The sequence below is a fragment of the Osmerus eperlanus genome, chromosome 19, assembly GCF_963692335.1.
Source record: "Osmerus eperlanus chromosome 19, fOsmEpe2.1, whole genome shotgun sequence".
NCBI lineage: Eukaryota > Metazoa > Chordata > Actinopteri > Osmeriformes > Osmeridae > Osmerus > Osmerus eperlanus.
This window is the reverse complement of record NC_085036.1, coordinates 12,137,833-12,154,415: the sequence shown is the minus strand read 5'-3', so window position 1 is coordinate 12,154,415 and position 16,583 is coordinate 12,137,833. Positions and strand designations below refer to the sequence as shown.

General features: G+C 46.1%; 2 protein-coding genes across 2 annotated transcripts; both read right to left on the bottom strand.

The window, feature by feature from the left end:
* Positions 1-377: 377 nt before the first annotated feature.
* Positions 378-3,093, bottom strand: si:dkey-175m17.6 (N-acetyllactosaminide beta-1,3-N-acetylglucosaminyltransferase 2). The gene is made up of 2 exons (XM_062485427.1): positions 2,810-3,093; positions 378-2,207 (listed from the first exon to the last, which is right to left on the bottom strand). The coding sequence occupies exon 2, from the start codon at positions 2,202-2,204 to the stop codon at positions 852-854; it is 1,353 nt and encodes a 450-aa protein (XP_062341411.1). The 5' UTR covers positions 2,205-2,207; positions 2,810-3,093; the 3' UTR covers positions 378-851.
* Positions 3,094-9,390: 6,297 nt separating this feature from the next.
* Positions 9,391-16,561, bottom strand: si:dkey-175m17.7 (uncharacterized). The gene is made up of 4 exons (XM_062485548.1): positions 16,333-16,561; positions 11,431-13,595; positions 10,273-10,578; positions 9,391-9,670 (listed from the first exon to the last, which is right to left on the bottom strand). Exons 2-4 carry the CDS (start codon positions 13,577-13,579, stop codon positions 9,405-9,407), a joined length of 2,721 nt encoding a protein of 906 aa, XP_062341532.1. The 5' UTR covers positions 13,580-13,595; positions 16,333-16,561; the 3' UTR covers positions 9,391-9,404.
* Between the last annotated feature and the right edge of the window lie 22 nt (positions 16,562-16,583).

Genomic DNA, 16,583 nt, shown 5'->3' with positions numbered 1-16,583 from the left:
AGCCAACATTTTACCAATCATGTTTGCCTTATGTCCAAGTTTGTACAAGGGAGTAGACAAGTGAAGACAACTGGGCTCACGTTGCATCTATTTATTCACCGCTTCTACTTAACTTTTGTTGTATTCATATAGGCAGCACCTAAACCAAGTCTATATATTTAAAATCATTAACAGTTTTCCCTCAAATACACAGGCATAAACAAACGGCATGATAATCAAAAATGTGAGCAAACTAATTATTATTAAAGTATAGCACCAGCACATAAATAAATACCATTTGGTGAATGACAATGTTCTCCCTTTAACCTATCTGAAGTATCGCTTCAGTATTGATGTATGCGCCGATTAAACAAAATTATTGAGGCTACATTATCTACATTAGGCGTACTTAAAGATGTTAAGATGTGGCAATTCCCATATTGTATACATTTTTATACATACTTACAGATTACATAAAAGCAAAATAAAGACATCCACAGTTCAATTAAACTGATTGAAATGTTATTTAAAAGGTTTTGATTTCAGGCCTTTACTGTTTCTGTGTGTTTCCTGTTCTGTTCACATGCTTTATACATTATGATGTCCAGGTTTTTTCTCCTTCCTGCCAGAGATGTCTCTGACCATCCTCTACATGTGTCTCAGTGTAACTGTGCCCTCTCACTGTGTGTCTCAATAATGTATTTTATATATTATTATTTACAGCCGCATTTAACCAAAGACGACACACAGAGGGTGTTTTGAACCTGTGACCTCTTGATCTGCGATCAAATACTCTAACCACTGGGCTATTCCCATCCCCCCACGCCCCATCTCTCGCTGTGCTTTGCTGTCAATGCGTGAGTGTCTCTTCATCAACACGGGGTGGGGGGCGTCTGTAGCTTGCTCCAGAGTGTGAGCATATCCTTGGGGCTGCGCTTGTGAACAAGCAGCACAGAGCTGTATGCGCAGGGCTTGTCCCTCTCCGATTCAGGGAGGTCAAAGGTCAAAAACCCGGGGTGGTGTCCAGGAGAGAGCCCAAGCCTGTGGAGGCACATGCCCAGGTACACGTCATCGATGGGGAACATGCGCACCCTCTCGGACACCTGTCTCAGGCTCGCGGCGAGGGATCCAGAGTAGACCACGCCCCCTCCTCCGGCGTAAGGAGGATACACGCCCTCGTAGAAACTCTCGGGGATGTAGTACTTGGTGTACGGCTCGCGGTTCGGCTTGGCGTTGCTGATTACGTCACCGACGAACAGATCCAACGTCTCGGTTTTGTTTCTACTCGCCTGTGCCACGTCATGCTCCGCTCGTTGTTTGTGCAGGTAATCCAGAAGCGCGTTTGTCCTCACGAAAACATCATCGTCGCCTTTGAATATGAACTGCACGCCTGGACAGTGATGCTGCAGCCAGTGCCAGAAGAGGAGGTCCTTCAGGGTGAGGTTGAAGAAGGAGTCCCTGAAATCCCACTGCAGGATGTCTCTGTATTGTTGGCTCTCCAGCTCCAAGAGGCCTCCGAGGTCTGGGTGGGGCCCCGTGGTCGAGTCCTGCCTCCCCAGGAGGAAGACAGTGCGTACCAGCCCGCCCACCCTCCCCTGCTCCCCCTTCACCAAGCCGCTCCGCCCCCAAGTCTCCCGGATGGCCTGCCTGTTCTCAAAGTTACCCACCTGGGACTTGACGGCCATCAGGAGCAAGGGGCTCTCCCACTCCCCGCTCTCGTTGCTGGCGCACAGCCTGGGCTGGTTCCTAAGGAGGGGGTACTCTCTGCAGTGCATGGAGAGGACAAACGCCTTCATCTGCTCCGGGAGGGTGTTGTAGTCGTGGAGATGGGCGCCCCAGCACTGCTCCGAATCAGAAACGCAGGTGGAGGAGCACTCTCTGCCCTGCCACGGAGCTCCCTCGCTGCCCTGCCTCGTGGAGGAGCTCCCATTGGTCACGTTCCCCTGTAGAATAGGGTTATACCGTCTGTCCCAGGTGTGCTGAAGACGGTTCCATAGGGCTGTCTCCTGCAGACGCAGGTTCCAGAAGGGGCCCAGTGGATGGGGTGCCAATGCCCCAGAGTTTGAGGAGGCTCCCGGGGCGACGAAGCGGACCGGTACATGGGGAGGGGAATAGGAGACCGTGATGAATATAGACACCATGATGTATATGACAAGATGACCCATCATCACACAGGGCAGGAGGCACAGGCACAGTATCCGTCCATTGCACCTGCATCGCGCCATTGGCTGCAGCGTAGAAGATGAGAGATGGGATACAGACAAGAGTTTAGTAAAAGGTGAAAAAAAAGACAAGCAGAAAAAACGGGTTCACTGTTGTGTGTTCGCCGAATGCTGAGCTTTTTCAACATGACATTTGACCAATACAGGGAGCCTATGCTATCATAAGGAGCAACCATCACTGGGGAGTTGGTTTCCTAGGTGATGCACCATGGTGGCTTGTTATGTGCCTGGCTAAGGACTGAAGTTGCCATACAGCCATAGGTACATCATGTACCCCTAGGCTAAAAACAAGTATGGAAAAAAGTGAAATAGTACACTTGGATCCTAAATAAATATTATTTTTAAAGAATGTTTTAAAAAGTTAAGCTTTTGCATGGAATCGGCATGGTCTTGCATTATATCTGCCAGCTACTGTGGTTAAGATTTCCCTAGAGTTGAGTTGGCATTAAATGGCTGATGAGCAAAGAAGGATTTTGTTGAAACAATAGTTACCATAACATTTAGATGTTAACATAAAATCACTACCACTATCACTTAGTATAGCCTTAAGATAAACAACTGCCAATGATAAGCTTTTATCACAGAAAAAGTATAAATAAACAACTTACTTGTGTGCTAAGCTATCAGACAGGGAAGACGCACTGAGATAGAGAAGACGATTACAGGATTAAACAAATAATTCAATACTTTCAGATGTTCTATATCGCTTTTCTTCAGCTGTTTGGTTTCCTTGAACGGACTAGGCCTACGGTACTTAAAACCATTTCAACGCTTGGATCTGTGCTTTGTTTGAAAATAACCCACGGAGAGAAAAAGCATTGTACCCAGGTAACGTCGATCATGCGCTCTCCAGCGAATTCCACGCGTAGCCTAGACCATCCTTTTGGTAAAGGAGCAGTCACCGAATCGTATTGTCTAATGCGTAAACAAAGTGTGTAATATATATTCAAATGTTGTTCATTTGGATATTTTTTTGCACGAGGTCTAATTACTTCTACCTAAAACCAGCACGCAGGTATATTCCGCAGGTGTGTATTTGCAAGTCAGCTAGGAGGGGGGGAGACCAATCACACCCAGAAGAAAAATACAGGCTACTGCTTATATGCTTTTTCATCTCTAACCAAAACACATTTTTTGTATACCATTTTTGTTAAGCAAATGATCTATTGAGAACATGGTGGCAGTGTAGGGCTATGTACCCATGTACAGACACCAATACCCATCTCCTCACTATAACCCCGGAGAGAACATAGATAATGTCATAGGTCAAGTTATGTTTGATTATTGCAAAATTGACCTTGCTTTTACATGACATGGATTGTCATGTCAATCTTCATCCCTCCCCCTCTAACACACTCTCACAAGCCACTCCCCTTTCCTCCACACACAAACAATACATTCTGGACCATTATACCTGAAGTGAGTGATTATAATATGTATCATCTGAATGATCTTGTCGCTCAGACTGCATGCAGTGCCATGGTGCCATAGAAACCGCAGTGATTGATCCCCCTCAGGGTGTGTGTGTGTTCACACCATCAAGCCTTCCAAACAGGCGCTTATGTAATGCCTTAACCAGGCAGATCTGGGGTTGGCTGAAAATCTGAACCGTCAATCTGACAGTCCCATTGATGGTAATGTAACTGTTCAATAATTTCCAAACCAACACTTCTGTTGTGAATGGACTTCAGATGGTGGTTAGAGAGGAGTCTTTGTATTTCACTCCAGCAGTAAGTTTACATTATTATTATTTGGTTTGCGTGTTCATGGATCCCTTAAGCACACTAACATGCAAACACATGCAAAGCTCCTGTTTCCTCTCTTCAAAATATATACATTTAGTTTAGAGATTGAGGTCTTTGAGGGTGACATAACCCAGAGAGACAAGTGAAGTCTTAACAAATGAAGAGATATTCAGTTTGTTGTTAAAAAAAGAAGTTTATTCCAATAGCCAGTTCCGGAGTATTTTTACATTTTATATCTGCATATCTGCTCATGTTCTTCTCCTTTACATACAATGGGTAAAACATATTTTTAACATACAATATTGTAATCATGACTATTAATCAATATTGTTGGTATTCATTACACAGATTATTAATGTTGCTGTAAAGCAATATCACAGTTTATTCAATATAGACAGGTGTTGGACATACTGTAATGGGGTTTTAAAACGCTCTCAATCACCAAATATCCTTCCCCCCCTCCAACACACAGGACATGATGAGTATGGTGAGAGCCAAGTTGTGTGTTACTGCACACAGATGGGACTGAGATCGAGCAACACTGTCAGAATGGCAACCAGTTGCTTTGAGGCGTTTACACCCACATACACATTTAAAGGGGGCAATGTAAAATAGCTCTTCCACGTGCATGTCCAGTCACCCTGGCGATAATAACCGCTCTGCATCAATGTTTCGACAGCGCCGTGACAACATAGCAGCATCATAATAGTCACAGTGCACCCATTACAAAGAGTCATTGATAAAAGTCATAAGAAGAGACAACTGTACAGGTAGGGGAGATGGGGGGGGCATTACGACATTACGACAATATGAAAATATTATACTTCAGAGAATCAGTGTTTTCAAGAGGATGGAGGCAACAGGGATACAGGAGGGTTGGTCGAAACTGGCCTTTTCACAATTTCTCTCCAGGAAGAAGGTATATGGGACGCTCGTACAAGTGAGACTACTAGTGATGGTCATACATGAACAGTTTTTCTCCTGTGACCCATGGAGGGTGTCCATTCAGTATCATACCAGCATTACTGCTATCATTGGACCAACTGTCATCCTTGAATTCAAGATTTGGCACAATAAATAAGACAATAAAAAAAACAAGCGGAATCATACAAACATTGATAGGTGTAAGCTGACAGGAATAATCCATTTACAGACTTCAATGTTCAGAACGAGTCATTTATGAAGCAATCTGGGTCGAAATCGTTTCGTTTTATGTGCAAACCACAAACAGAAGAGTTTCTCTCCTTGCAGTTCTTGTTCAAGACTGTTCCTTTTTGCGCTATAAGAAATAATCACAATTACATTTTGCTCTTATCATTGCTGAAGCAGCCAAGATGCCTCACACAGGCCTCCTTGTCCACTTGGATATTCCAATGCTTTCCCCAAAGAGCCGGCTCGCACCATCGGTTTAGGGAGTGGGTGAACCATGCTACTTTCTCTCTGAGGAAACAACTCGCCAAGGAAGAATTCAGACAGTTTTGCATAACTCCAGTGCATCCTTCACAATATTATTAATACCAGGCCACATTGCAAAGTGGTGATTCAACTAAAGATGTGGGGCACATTAGGATGTAAGGATGTACCATTGAACGCCCTTCCCCCCCAGCACAAAAATAAACCGGAGGTCACAGTGGAGTATGGCGTGACACACTGCACGCCCTCAAGTGAGGTTTGAGTTGGATGACTGAATAATATAGAGCAAGAGAGCGTCAGATAGTCTTTTATAATACCTGGTAAAGATGCTTGGAAGAATAAACCTTAGCAGGACTGATGTGCCATCCACACAAAACTGAGATTTACAGTCAGGAACGAATACAGAAGCATGTACACACACACACACTCACGATGGCGTTATAACCATGAACAAACATGAATGTAGAAAAATATAGCCTACGTCACACAGCTACAAAGTAGGCAGGAAAAATCCCAGCTATCCAATTACAAGTGAACATAAATGGTTGTGTCTTTGGAAGGTGACACAGCTAAGCCAAAGGCATTGTTGGTTTGAGATTGAATGCTAGTGGTATTTCATACCAAATGTTTTTATAAATCTGTAAAAGGGTCAAACTGGCAGTTTTAGATCAAAAATATGAGAAAAATGATGCATTCCTGGCAAAATATTTATGGATCGCTTAGCAAAGTTCACCTTGAGCCCGCTGAACACATGCTGTATGAAAGCCATTATGTCAAGTAGAAAAGTTCAAGTTTTTTTGTCTGTTTTGTTTTTGACACGTATTGTTCTAATGTTCTAATTCTTTTTACAGCAGCAACACCCTTCCACAAGTGTCATTATCCTCATGCCAAACTCAGAGCGCCCACATTAAATTCAACGCTTTCATCGTAGCATCTATCATCCGAATCTCATTTGTCATGGTCTCATTACTGCATCACAGATGACAAGGAAATATGCACACCTCGAGACTGATCTCCGGCGGAATCTAAACATCAAAGTAGACATAATGATGAAATCTGGATCATGACAACCGGTATTGAGCGCAAGGCCATAATACAGTCAATTCCAAGTGATTGAAGGAGGATCAGAGACCAAGGCTTCATCTAATGGAGGTGGAACTTAAGAGGCGACAGACCAACCCAGGTGGAAAAAAGAGAATGCTTAAATTTAATTTAAATGTTAGATGAGAGCTTTATACGTTATCATTACAGTTCTCTTTTACTACACAATCAGAACTGTGCTAAAAATGTAAAGATTTTGTATCTTCACATACTTTTTGACAACTTGAATATACAGTATGTGAGTTCACATTTACTTTGTTAAGTATACTTACATTTACATTTAGTCATTTAGCAGACGCTCTTATCCAGAGCGACTTACAGTAAGTACAGGGACATTCCCCCGAGGCAAGTAGGGTGAAGTGCCTTGCCCAAGGACACAACGTCAGTTGGCATGACCGGGAATCGAACTGGCAACCTTCGGATTACTATCCCGATTCCCTCACCGCTCAGCCACCTGACTCCCGTACTTTAAGTATTGTATTTTTTCACTTGGGGAACCCCAGGACGTAAAACATGTGTGATGGGTTTAACCTTGAGCACTGAGGGTGAGGTCATAACCATATTACAGGAAGAGTGGGATTCACAGTGAACGTAGTGATAAAGCTTTGCTTTAGTCATTCACAGATCCAACCGAAGTCTTTAAAGTAACAATGCATAGTTTAGGTGCATTGCAGGCCATCGACCGTATGGAGGCAAACCAGAGGAAGAGAGAGAAAGGCAGGATATGGAACTAAGAGGCATGAGGGGCGTGAGAGTGAAGCGAGCGTCGGTTGATGTCTGGGAAGAGGAATCGGACAAATCCTGTTATCCTGAGCATTCTATACCCGCCTAGCATGAGTTCCATTAACATTACGAGTGTAGAGCACATCTGCATTTTAACGATTGGCTGTCATGTAATAATAGAAGGATTTCTAAAACCTCAGAATGACTCGAGATCAGGATGGAAGCTATATATATATATATATAGACTGCGGATCAAAAGACGAAGCAGAGAGACAATGCAGGTAAAAACTTGCCTATAATCTGACGGCTGGATATCCAATTCGTCAAAAGCAATTTGGATTTTGACTTCAAAGTCTTTCTTTTGGCAATCCAAAGATAGCATTGTTGTCGCAGCATACAGAAGCAAAATAAAACAGACGTTATATTCGTTGACATGCTCATCGAGACCAAGCTATTCAGAGGACAGTCACTTAAAAGATTGGCTCTCTGCTGTCTCGTACATTGAACTGATGTTAGTTACGTTATTGACTTTGAGAACCGTGACCTAGGAGATCAGTTTCCTCCTGTCTGTCCCAGTAATGTACTTCCCAATTCAACACAAACAAGGCATACATACAAATAAGTTGAAAGCAAGGACACAAACATGAAAAATAAACAGCAGTTGCAAAATATATAAATAAAAATAAATACTCTGTACATATATCTCTGAATGAACCCCAGTAAACATTTACAGGAAAAAAGTATTACCCCCAGTAAACATCCAGAAGCAAGAAGGGCCCTTGAAGAACTGAACCTTGAGCAGGTCTGAGGCTTAAATCACACAGCCGATGTCTGTTGAGTCCTTCCATTCACACAGTGCTGAATTTGTTCAGGGTTGACAAGTAAGTCTCTTGTTTAATTTCTTTTTTTTTTTTTTTTACCACAGATGTTTGCAGTTCTGGTCTCCATAGTGTTGTTGTTGTTTTTTTTACCTAACATTTAAAACTGGCACGTGAACCCGGCTTTCTCCAGCCTCCACCATCCACTGCTGCCCTATTGCACATCTCCCAAAAGGTCAGGGTTAGAAATGACTTATGACTCTTAGAGGGGCCCCAAAAAACGTCATCATAAAAAAAGAAGCTTTTTAATGTTTTGAAATCTTATCTTAACATTTTGAACTATAATTTAAGATCAGCCTACCTGATGTTCACTCCTGAATATCGTATCTAGCCCCACTGACGTGTTACAGGTGACAAATGCTGATTTTGTGGGACCCCAAACTAACAAAACATTTATTATGGGGGTCCCTGTAGACTTATGGAGGATTTCAGACCCCCCCCCCCACATTTCGAACCCTGCAAGAGGTTATAAAGATTTATAAAGTCATGCCTAGAAGAAAATCATAAGAAGCTAAAAGTAAACAACACAAGCTTATAAGCAGGTCCACTAAATGACTTGACTGAATATAGCTAAACAAAGATGGCTGAACTCAAAGAATGTTTTTTCCACTGTTTCCCAACACCTGTCTCACTTTAATGGAGAAGCAGTTAGTTAAACAATCAAACGTAACTATACATGGTCAATAAAGTGCATTGTAATAACCTCTTTGGGGGAAAAAGAGCAACAACATTGTGGACACAGTAGTAGCGTGCAGCTGGATAATCAGCTCACCAGGGTATCCTGTACTCTGAATCTGCAGGACTTATTGATTTAGTTGTAGGGTGGCTTTGTTTCAAATCTCCAGCCTGAACATTTCACTCAGTAATACGAACCCTCAGTAACAGAGGCATGTCCATCAGTGGATGGTAAACAGTGATATCCCAGCGCTGTGGTACATAAGAAACTTGGCACGTCATTTCAAATGGTCGTGGATGAGGATCAGGTTGGCTAGACTGTTCGACGGCCGGTGAAGCTATTGAATTACCACCGGTTTATAACTCACTACAATAGGAAGATGAGCCATATCAATCAAGGTGCCTCTCTCACTGTAGCAAACAAGCATGATATTTTCCATCTTCCCCCCCCCAAAGCTCTCCCTTCCTGTCTAACTTTGCTCTTCTCCTGGTCGTTTAATATCAACGTAGCTAAACTCCCTCCTTATATATAGTTCTGTAACACTTCAGAACACAACCCTTGTTGCCTCTATGCTGTCTCTATACCCCCTGCCCCTCAGCCCCCTGCCCCTCCAGGCCTCCAATCCCCAGTCCTCCACCCCCCCCTGCCTCCCAGCCACTCTGCCTCCTCAGACCTGCGTCTCCAGGCCACTGAGTTTGGGGGTCAGGATGCGGGGAGTCACCCCTGAGTTGAGGTCCCTCTCGAACTCCAGCAGCTGGCCCATGAAGTTGAGGTTAGGGGACACCACCAGGCGACGACCACGCACGTATTTGTAGGCGTCCGTCATGGTCATGAGCGTGTGCTTCATCAGGTAGGCGATGACGATGGTCGCAGAACGGGACACGCCAGCCTGGCAGTGGACCAACACGCCACAGCCGCTCTGGTGAGCTTCCTCTGAGGAGGAGAAGAGGAGGAGGAGTAGAGAAGGAGAGGAGGAAGAGAAGGAGAAGAAGAGGAGACGAGGAGGAGAAGAGGAGAAGGAGACGAGGAGGAGAGGAAGAGAAGGAGACAAGGAGAAGAGGAGGAGACGAGGAGAGGAGGAGAGAAGGAAGAGAAGGAGAGAAGGAGGAGAGGAGGAAAGGAGAGAAGGAGGAGAGGAAGAGAAGGCGAGGAGAAGAGGAGGTGTGAGACGAGGAGAAGATGGGGAAGTGGCCGTGAGATGCTCCATAAATCAACACACATTCAAAGTCAGATCTGAGGCTATGAGGCTCTCTATTTTCTCGTCCTGTTTTGATCCATTTATAGCTCCCTACTGTCAGCCCAGTCGCTGGCGACAGGCAGATACTAGAACATCTGAGATATTTGTCTTTCAGTATTTCTTATTTCAAGGAAAGACAGACAGTTTTGAGGAAACACAGCAGAGGTAGAACGCAGAGACATTAAAAACAACAACAAGGAGAAAGGAGAAAATAGTCAACAAAACACACACACTTCCACATAAACGTACACACACCCACAGACACACTCAACCCCCGAACCTCCCGTCATTTTCTCACCGATGAACTCGAACACTTCCTCAAAGTACTGCCGCAGGTTCTGCTTGCTGTTGTCAGTGGCAGGCAGCCGTTTGTACCGCACCAGACCGGAGCCCAGGTGATACAGCGGCAGGTGAGTGGTGACGTTAACCACGTAGCCGATGTTGAAACGCAGCAGCAGGTCCAGATCCTCCGCGTCCCTCTCGTTCCCCAGGAACAGGAAGGGCAGGATGGGGCTGATCACGGCGTTCTCCACGTCAGGGGTCATCCCGCTCTCGTCCGACAGGCAGGCGGGCAGGGAGGAGGACAGAGGCAGGGTGAGGTGCCCTGGAGAGGGGGAGAGGACAGTGAGACCACAGCACAGGATGAGGCTGATGGTGTGTAAACCATCACTCACCCTGATGAGGAAAACTGGTAAACAGAGAGAAGGGTGAAAGGACTCGAGTACCAGAAAGGCATGAGAGAAACACATGAGTAAAATGGATTAAACCGTACGTATTAATTAGTGAAGATGGAGTTTGTTTAATAGGTATTCACTTCATTTTGAGTTGACCAGCCACTGTTGATGCGCTCTCAGTCTAATTCTGACAGAGGCAGCAGGGCAATAACAGTCCTCATTCGACCGTACTGGACGTCTTCACAACATCAGGCACTCACTTAATGCAGAGTTATGTCACAAAATATAAGAATACATTGGATCTCTGGGGGGGTTTTGTCATTTAAATGGAAAAAGCCTTATCTCTCACTGACAGGACAGAGAGTCGGCGACCCCATTTTCAGCAAGCAACATTATTTTAAATAAATAACTTCTAAAATCTAGTCTTTTATCTGCTTTCTTTGTACCCTGATCACCCTCCCTCCATTTCTCCACTCTCTCTCTCCGGAGCCTAAGCTATAATTACCAGCCATTATCCCTGAGTTCCTTTTAAATAACCAATGTTTAAATAACATGGAGAGAGACAGGGAGGGGGAGGAAAGGGATTTAACAGAAAAGTAAAAGAAGACCAGAAAATGAGACAGTAATGAAAAGAAGAACAAAGAGAGGGAAATAGTTTTTCTTCAACACCTGCTGCAGAAAAACAGCTCATCAGTTTGAAACGGTCTCTCGACAAACCCTCAGCAGAAAAGACAAACACGGTTAGAAAAAAGAAACAAAAACCCAAATTAAAAACTTCTTACCTCGACCGTTCTCCTCGTCCTGTTCTCTGTTGAGTGAGTTGAGGACCAGGTGGAGGGACTGGGCAGAAGGAAGGGAGTGCCCGCCCTCCCGGTCTCTCTGCCTGGGCTTAGGCTTTATGAGGGTCCCAGGGGTGGAAGGTGGGGGAGAGAAGGAAGGGGGGGACTGGGGAGAAGGCGAGCGGGGTGAGGGGGAGCGAGGGTAGGTCAGATCATCATCTTGCCCCATGCCATCCCCCATCCCTGACCCCTCTCCTTTGCTCCAGAGCCTCTTCAGCGAATCCCGGCCTTGATCTCGTCCAGACACCGACCCGGACCCGATGAAATCCAGGACGGCCATCTTGCCTTGCTGAAGCCTGCGTCGGCCTGCATGGTCCGTCACCTGCGAGCGCGTAAACTCCAACAGGTTCCGACAGTCCAGGATCATGGGGCTCGTCCCGTTGCTGCTGTTCTGGTTATGGTGCGTTTTCCCCACGCCGCCTCCCATCCCGGCGCAGACCTGATGGTTCTGCTGCGTTTTCGATCGAGTCATCTTCTTCGCCAGCTCCTCGGGCCAGATAGTGCGCACGCTGTAATCGTCGTCGTCCGGCGGGAACGCCCCCCCCGTCGGATGAGGTCCGCCCATCCCCCGTCCCATCCCTGGGGGTTTGCCTCTGCGGGGGTCATAGGTCACGACGATGGGGTCGCTGCTGCAGTAGCTGCAGGTGGAGCTGCCGGCCTGGCTGGTTTTGGGGTTGCAGCCGGTCACGCAGCTCTGCAAGGCTCGGAGAGGGGCGGTGGAGGACAGAGGGGCGCACGGCAGGCACCCCCCCACCAGTTTTTTGCGGAAGGCGGCCGGACTCTCGAAACTTCCGGCCTCGCCAGCGCAGGAGGCGCAACGGAGCGGCCGGAGGAGGCCCGTGCGGCAGTCCGACACCGTGCTGTTGGAGGAGGACGTGTTGGTGGTGGAGGCCGTGGACAGACACCCTCCCAGGGTTCTCAAACCCATGGCCGCTGTGCCTCGGCTCCCCCCTCCAGCCTGGTGGGCGCAGGATAAGGAGGACGACGGACTCCCCCCGCCCGCCTGGCAGCCCGTGGAGTGTCCTCTGCCCCCTCGGCAGCGAATCAGCTTCCAGCAACCGCAGGTGAAGGGGCGGGAGAAGTCTATGGTGCAGGTGTGGTCGGGGCTGGGGAAGCCACCACCATGGGAGGAGCAGGGGGAGAGGGGCAGGCCGTGAAGGAAGTGAGGCCTGGAATCCCGGCTCCTGGAGGGCCGGGGCTGGTGGAGCTGCTGGAAGGAGGCAGGGGGGAGGGTGGGGCGGGGTGGAGGGGATGAGGGGTAGTGGGCGTTTACGACGGAGGCATGGGGCACGGGGACAGACGCCTGGTGGCGGGGAAGGCTGTGAGGGTTGGAGGGTTGATGGACGGGTCCCAGTTTGGAGTTCTCTTTGTCACCCGTGGACGGCACCTTCCGATCACCTTGGGGAGAGAGTGTGGCGTTGAGGGAGAGAGGTCTGTGCGTCTCCTTCCCTCTCCTGGACGTCTGTCTCTGGGCCGGGACAAACTCCAGGACCCCTCCGGGGCTCACAGCTAGGTGGTTCTGGGCGTGGCTTCCTCCGGCGTTCCTACTCTGCTTCGGCGTGTTGTTCCGGCACTGTTGCACCACGACGACCGGCTTCCCTGGCGAAGCCCCGGTCTTCCTCTCCACGGACACCTGATCCAAGCGTAACGACACCCGTTTCCCCCGGTTACCCCTCACACTCCCGCCGCGGCTTAACGAGTTGCTACGGCCTGCCTCTTTTGTGCCTTTGTCTACGGACACCCGGATGTCGATGGTGTGTGTGTGCGGTCTAGGCCCGAGAGTCACCGTTCCGTTGCTATGACAGTGGCTAGGGTTGTAGTTGACGCCTTCTGTGAGGACGGCCCTGTCGCCCTTGGCTACCTGGAGACGGGATGACCTGCGCTTGCATACCAGAGAGTGGGAGTTTGAGGAGGGTGGATGGGGACAGGACGAAGGAGGGTGGGCTTGGAGAGGGCGGGCGAGATGTCCGTTTTTGGTGGCCGATATTTGAGAGTGGGACTGTGGGGTGGTCTGTGGGGAACCTGCACATAGAGCCAAGCTTTTAGGGCGCTGAATAACCACTATGCGCTCGTCAAGGGGGAGAGGAGGCATCTGGGTCTACACGAAGCTGTGTGTTGAAGAGAGAGAGAGGGAGATCGAGGGAATAAAAGAAAAACAAATGTGACTATATAGTTTCCTTTTTGTAGTTATTACTATAAATTATCTTAGAAAACAACACAGAACAAAATACCTTGAACCAACGAAACATACTATCCCGCACATACCTCATACAAGATAGTGGCACATACATGTAATATAAAATTACTTCCAAGAATTTGAGACTGCACTGTACATATAACAGTACAAAACATTTAAATAATGAATGCTTACAAGAATATAAGATGCATATTTCTGTAAGCCATCCGTAAAATGCCTTCAAACCACACAGCACAAACACAAAAGGATCACCAATCAAAACCAAAGCAGCATAATAACAGGCTATTTGGTTTTGTCACTTTTAACAGGCCAGTCATGCCTCTTTTTCTCAACAATTTGTTGAATCGTAAAGCGAATCCGTAGCTCCACCTCTGACCGGCTAACAGACTGAGTGTATAGCTAGGCCAGCAGCCCTACTGGAGCGATAGCTGCAGTAACAGCCAGAGGCACAACACCCCATCGATGTACGTAGCCTATAAATAAGCACTTCATCATAAAATACTTGCTAAATACTGAAGGAGAGGTCGTTGCGGGTGAATCATTAGCATCATTAAATGAATGCATTACTTAGTTGTGGCATTAAATCGTGTCAGGTCTGTCTTGACAACAGAGGTTGAGATATATGGTATTTATCTTTGATTAAGGCGTAGTATGGAGAATACTATCTTAAATATAACGCAGGCTTAGTAGCGTCAGCCTCTCCGTGTAAGAGAGGTCCTTCTTGGACAATGCAGCAGAAGATAGAAACTGGGGCTGGAAGGGTGAGAAATAGAGATGGCAGAGCACAGGGACAGGATGGGACATGACAGGGTAGACCAACGACTAAAGGGAGGAGGAAACTAGTCACGGTGCGCCAGGAACATATTCACTCCCACGCAAAAACACATAGTGACCCATAGACAAAGCACACCATGCTCGTATTTCCCACATGCATACATCCACGCACTGGTGATGGTCTTCTCATCTTATCCTTTTGCAGCCTTGCCTTTGTAGCCTGTGGTGAGGGTGGGGGGTGGGGTGAGGATGGGGTGTGGGTGAGGATGGGGGGTGGGTAACATTGACCCAGTTTTGTCAACATGGAAGTCAACATCACTCCAGTCACTTTCCCCTCACACAATGTAAACACCTCATCAGTATTTAAATGAACGTAGGGTTTTTTCCAATGTATTAATTCAATCAGCACCAGCCATCATCAATCAGTGCGGCATGAAAACAGAATAACAGTCAAGCAATTGATGCCTCTTGAAATCATCATCTTTGTTGGTGATCACATCTATATTATTACCATAGGTCTTCTGTTTGAGGTCAGTCCTAGTGGTTTTAGAAATTAAGTAATCTGTCTTTTTAAACAAACCTTCATATGGTTTCACTCCCTGAAGCTGTTGTGCATGTTGCTGCAATTGTTTGTTATGGTCTTAGAGTAAGGAAGAAATGCACACATGCTCTAAACTGTTGTTTGACACTGGGCCCAGGTGCCAGTGGTGTAGGCTACTGAGGCCTTCTGATACTGTTGTGGAAGACTGTGTGTATTTGTAAGACCTGTTAGTGTGGGATCTTTGAAACAGCACCCTGCTGAAATATATTGGCAATCCTGCTTGAAGCCTTTAATGGGCTCTGTCCTGCTGTGATGTCTACGTATAATAGTGGATATTGATTAGGATTTTAAAGCTTTTTTTTTAATATTGGCTATTGCTATGTTGATTACACAGGTCGGCCTACCTGTAATACCGTTCACCTCGGTTGCTATGGACAATTAATGGACTTCTCCGCCTGAAAGGAAAACATTAATGGACACGGGTGGAAAACAAAAATATTGTGGTATCCTGGCTGCTTAAAGGGGGCCCATAAGTTAAATTACGGGGAATCGGAGTGAAATTATTTCTCGCATCGTCTCACATCATTACGCGTAGGAACCCTCTCTGTCTCTGTGAGCAACTAGCAGCGAGTAAGAAACAGTCTATTCTCATCTCAATGAGTGACGTTTCACGGTTGTCCTTTGTTCCTGTTCCTGCTTTAAAATTAGGCTGGTTTATGCTTATGTGATCATAATAACGGTCATTTCAACAGTATGCATATCGGACAATCTCTCGGAATTATATGATGACATATAATAAATCATGGCCCATGCATAAAAAAATTATAATACAGAACCTAATGTTAAACTATGGCCTTCATAGGCCGTGGCCTCATTCAGGCTCCTGCAGATTACTGTTTAGTTATGTGTGTTCAATAAACCAGCATATCACTTTCACTACACGTTTTGTCCCAATAAATAATAGACAATATTTTAGCAGTCCGCAGAGCTCATGATACCGTCCCCTGTCAGGATAATTAATTAGTAATGGAGGTGCATTCAATCTCTCTTGATTCATAATTGTTTAAATATATATATAAACGCAAATATATATAAATAAATAAGCAAAGCCCAAGCCACTGTAGGCTCGATCCCAATTCGTGTTCCTCCTTTTAACGCATTTACGCACTGCAAAATATGTAATTTATGTGTAGGATACGTATCCTTGTGCTACCTCGTCATGTGGCATCGGAAGCTGAATCAAAACGCTCACTCGGCTAATTTCAGACGAAGAAGTGTATTAGTTTAAGTGAAACTGGCTTTGGTCTATGGATTAAAAACTTGCTATACTTACGTTAAGAATGGCAATTCCGTTTTATGTTCATGCTCTTAGTGTAGTCTACGAATCCTCATATCGAAAGGCATCCCAATTCTCTGAAGTGGCATGCATTTGTTTAGCACTTCCGTCTGTGCAAAAGAAAAAAAAGCTTGAAATGCATGTAAAAAATATATCATACTGCCAATTTTCTATATAAAAAAATCTTCAACACCATATAAAACTCGCATCGGCTACCAACGTCCGTGCTTATGCATGTGCCTGCGCGC

Excerpts from the sequence above, each read along its gene's own strand:
- si:dkey-175m17.6 (XM_062485427.1), bottom strand. The coding sequence starts at position 2,204 with ATGGCGCGATGCAGGTGCAATGGACGGATACTGTGCCTGTGCCTCCTG.
- si:dkey-175m17.7 (XM_062485548.1), bottom strand. The coding sequence starts at position 13,579 with ATGCCTCCTCTCCCCCTTGACGAGCGCATAGTGGTTATTCAGCGCCCT. Across the intron at positions 10,579-11,430 it reads GGACGAGGAGAACGGTCGAG|GGCACCTCACCCTGCCTCTG; the intron begins GTAAGAAGTTTT and ends CCCCCTCTCCAG. Across the intron at positions 9,671-10,272 it reads GGAAGTGTTCGAGTTCATCG|AGGAAGCTCACCAGAGCGGC; the intron begins GTGAGAAAATGA and ends TCTCCTCCTCAG.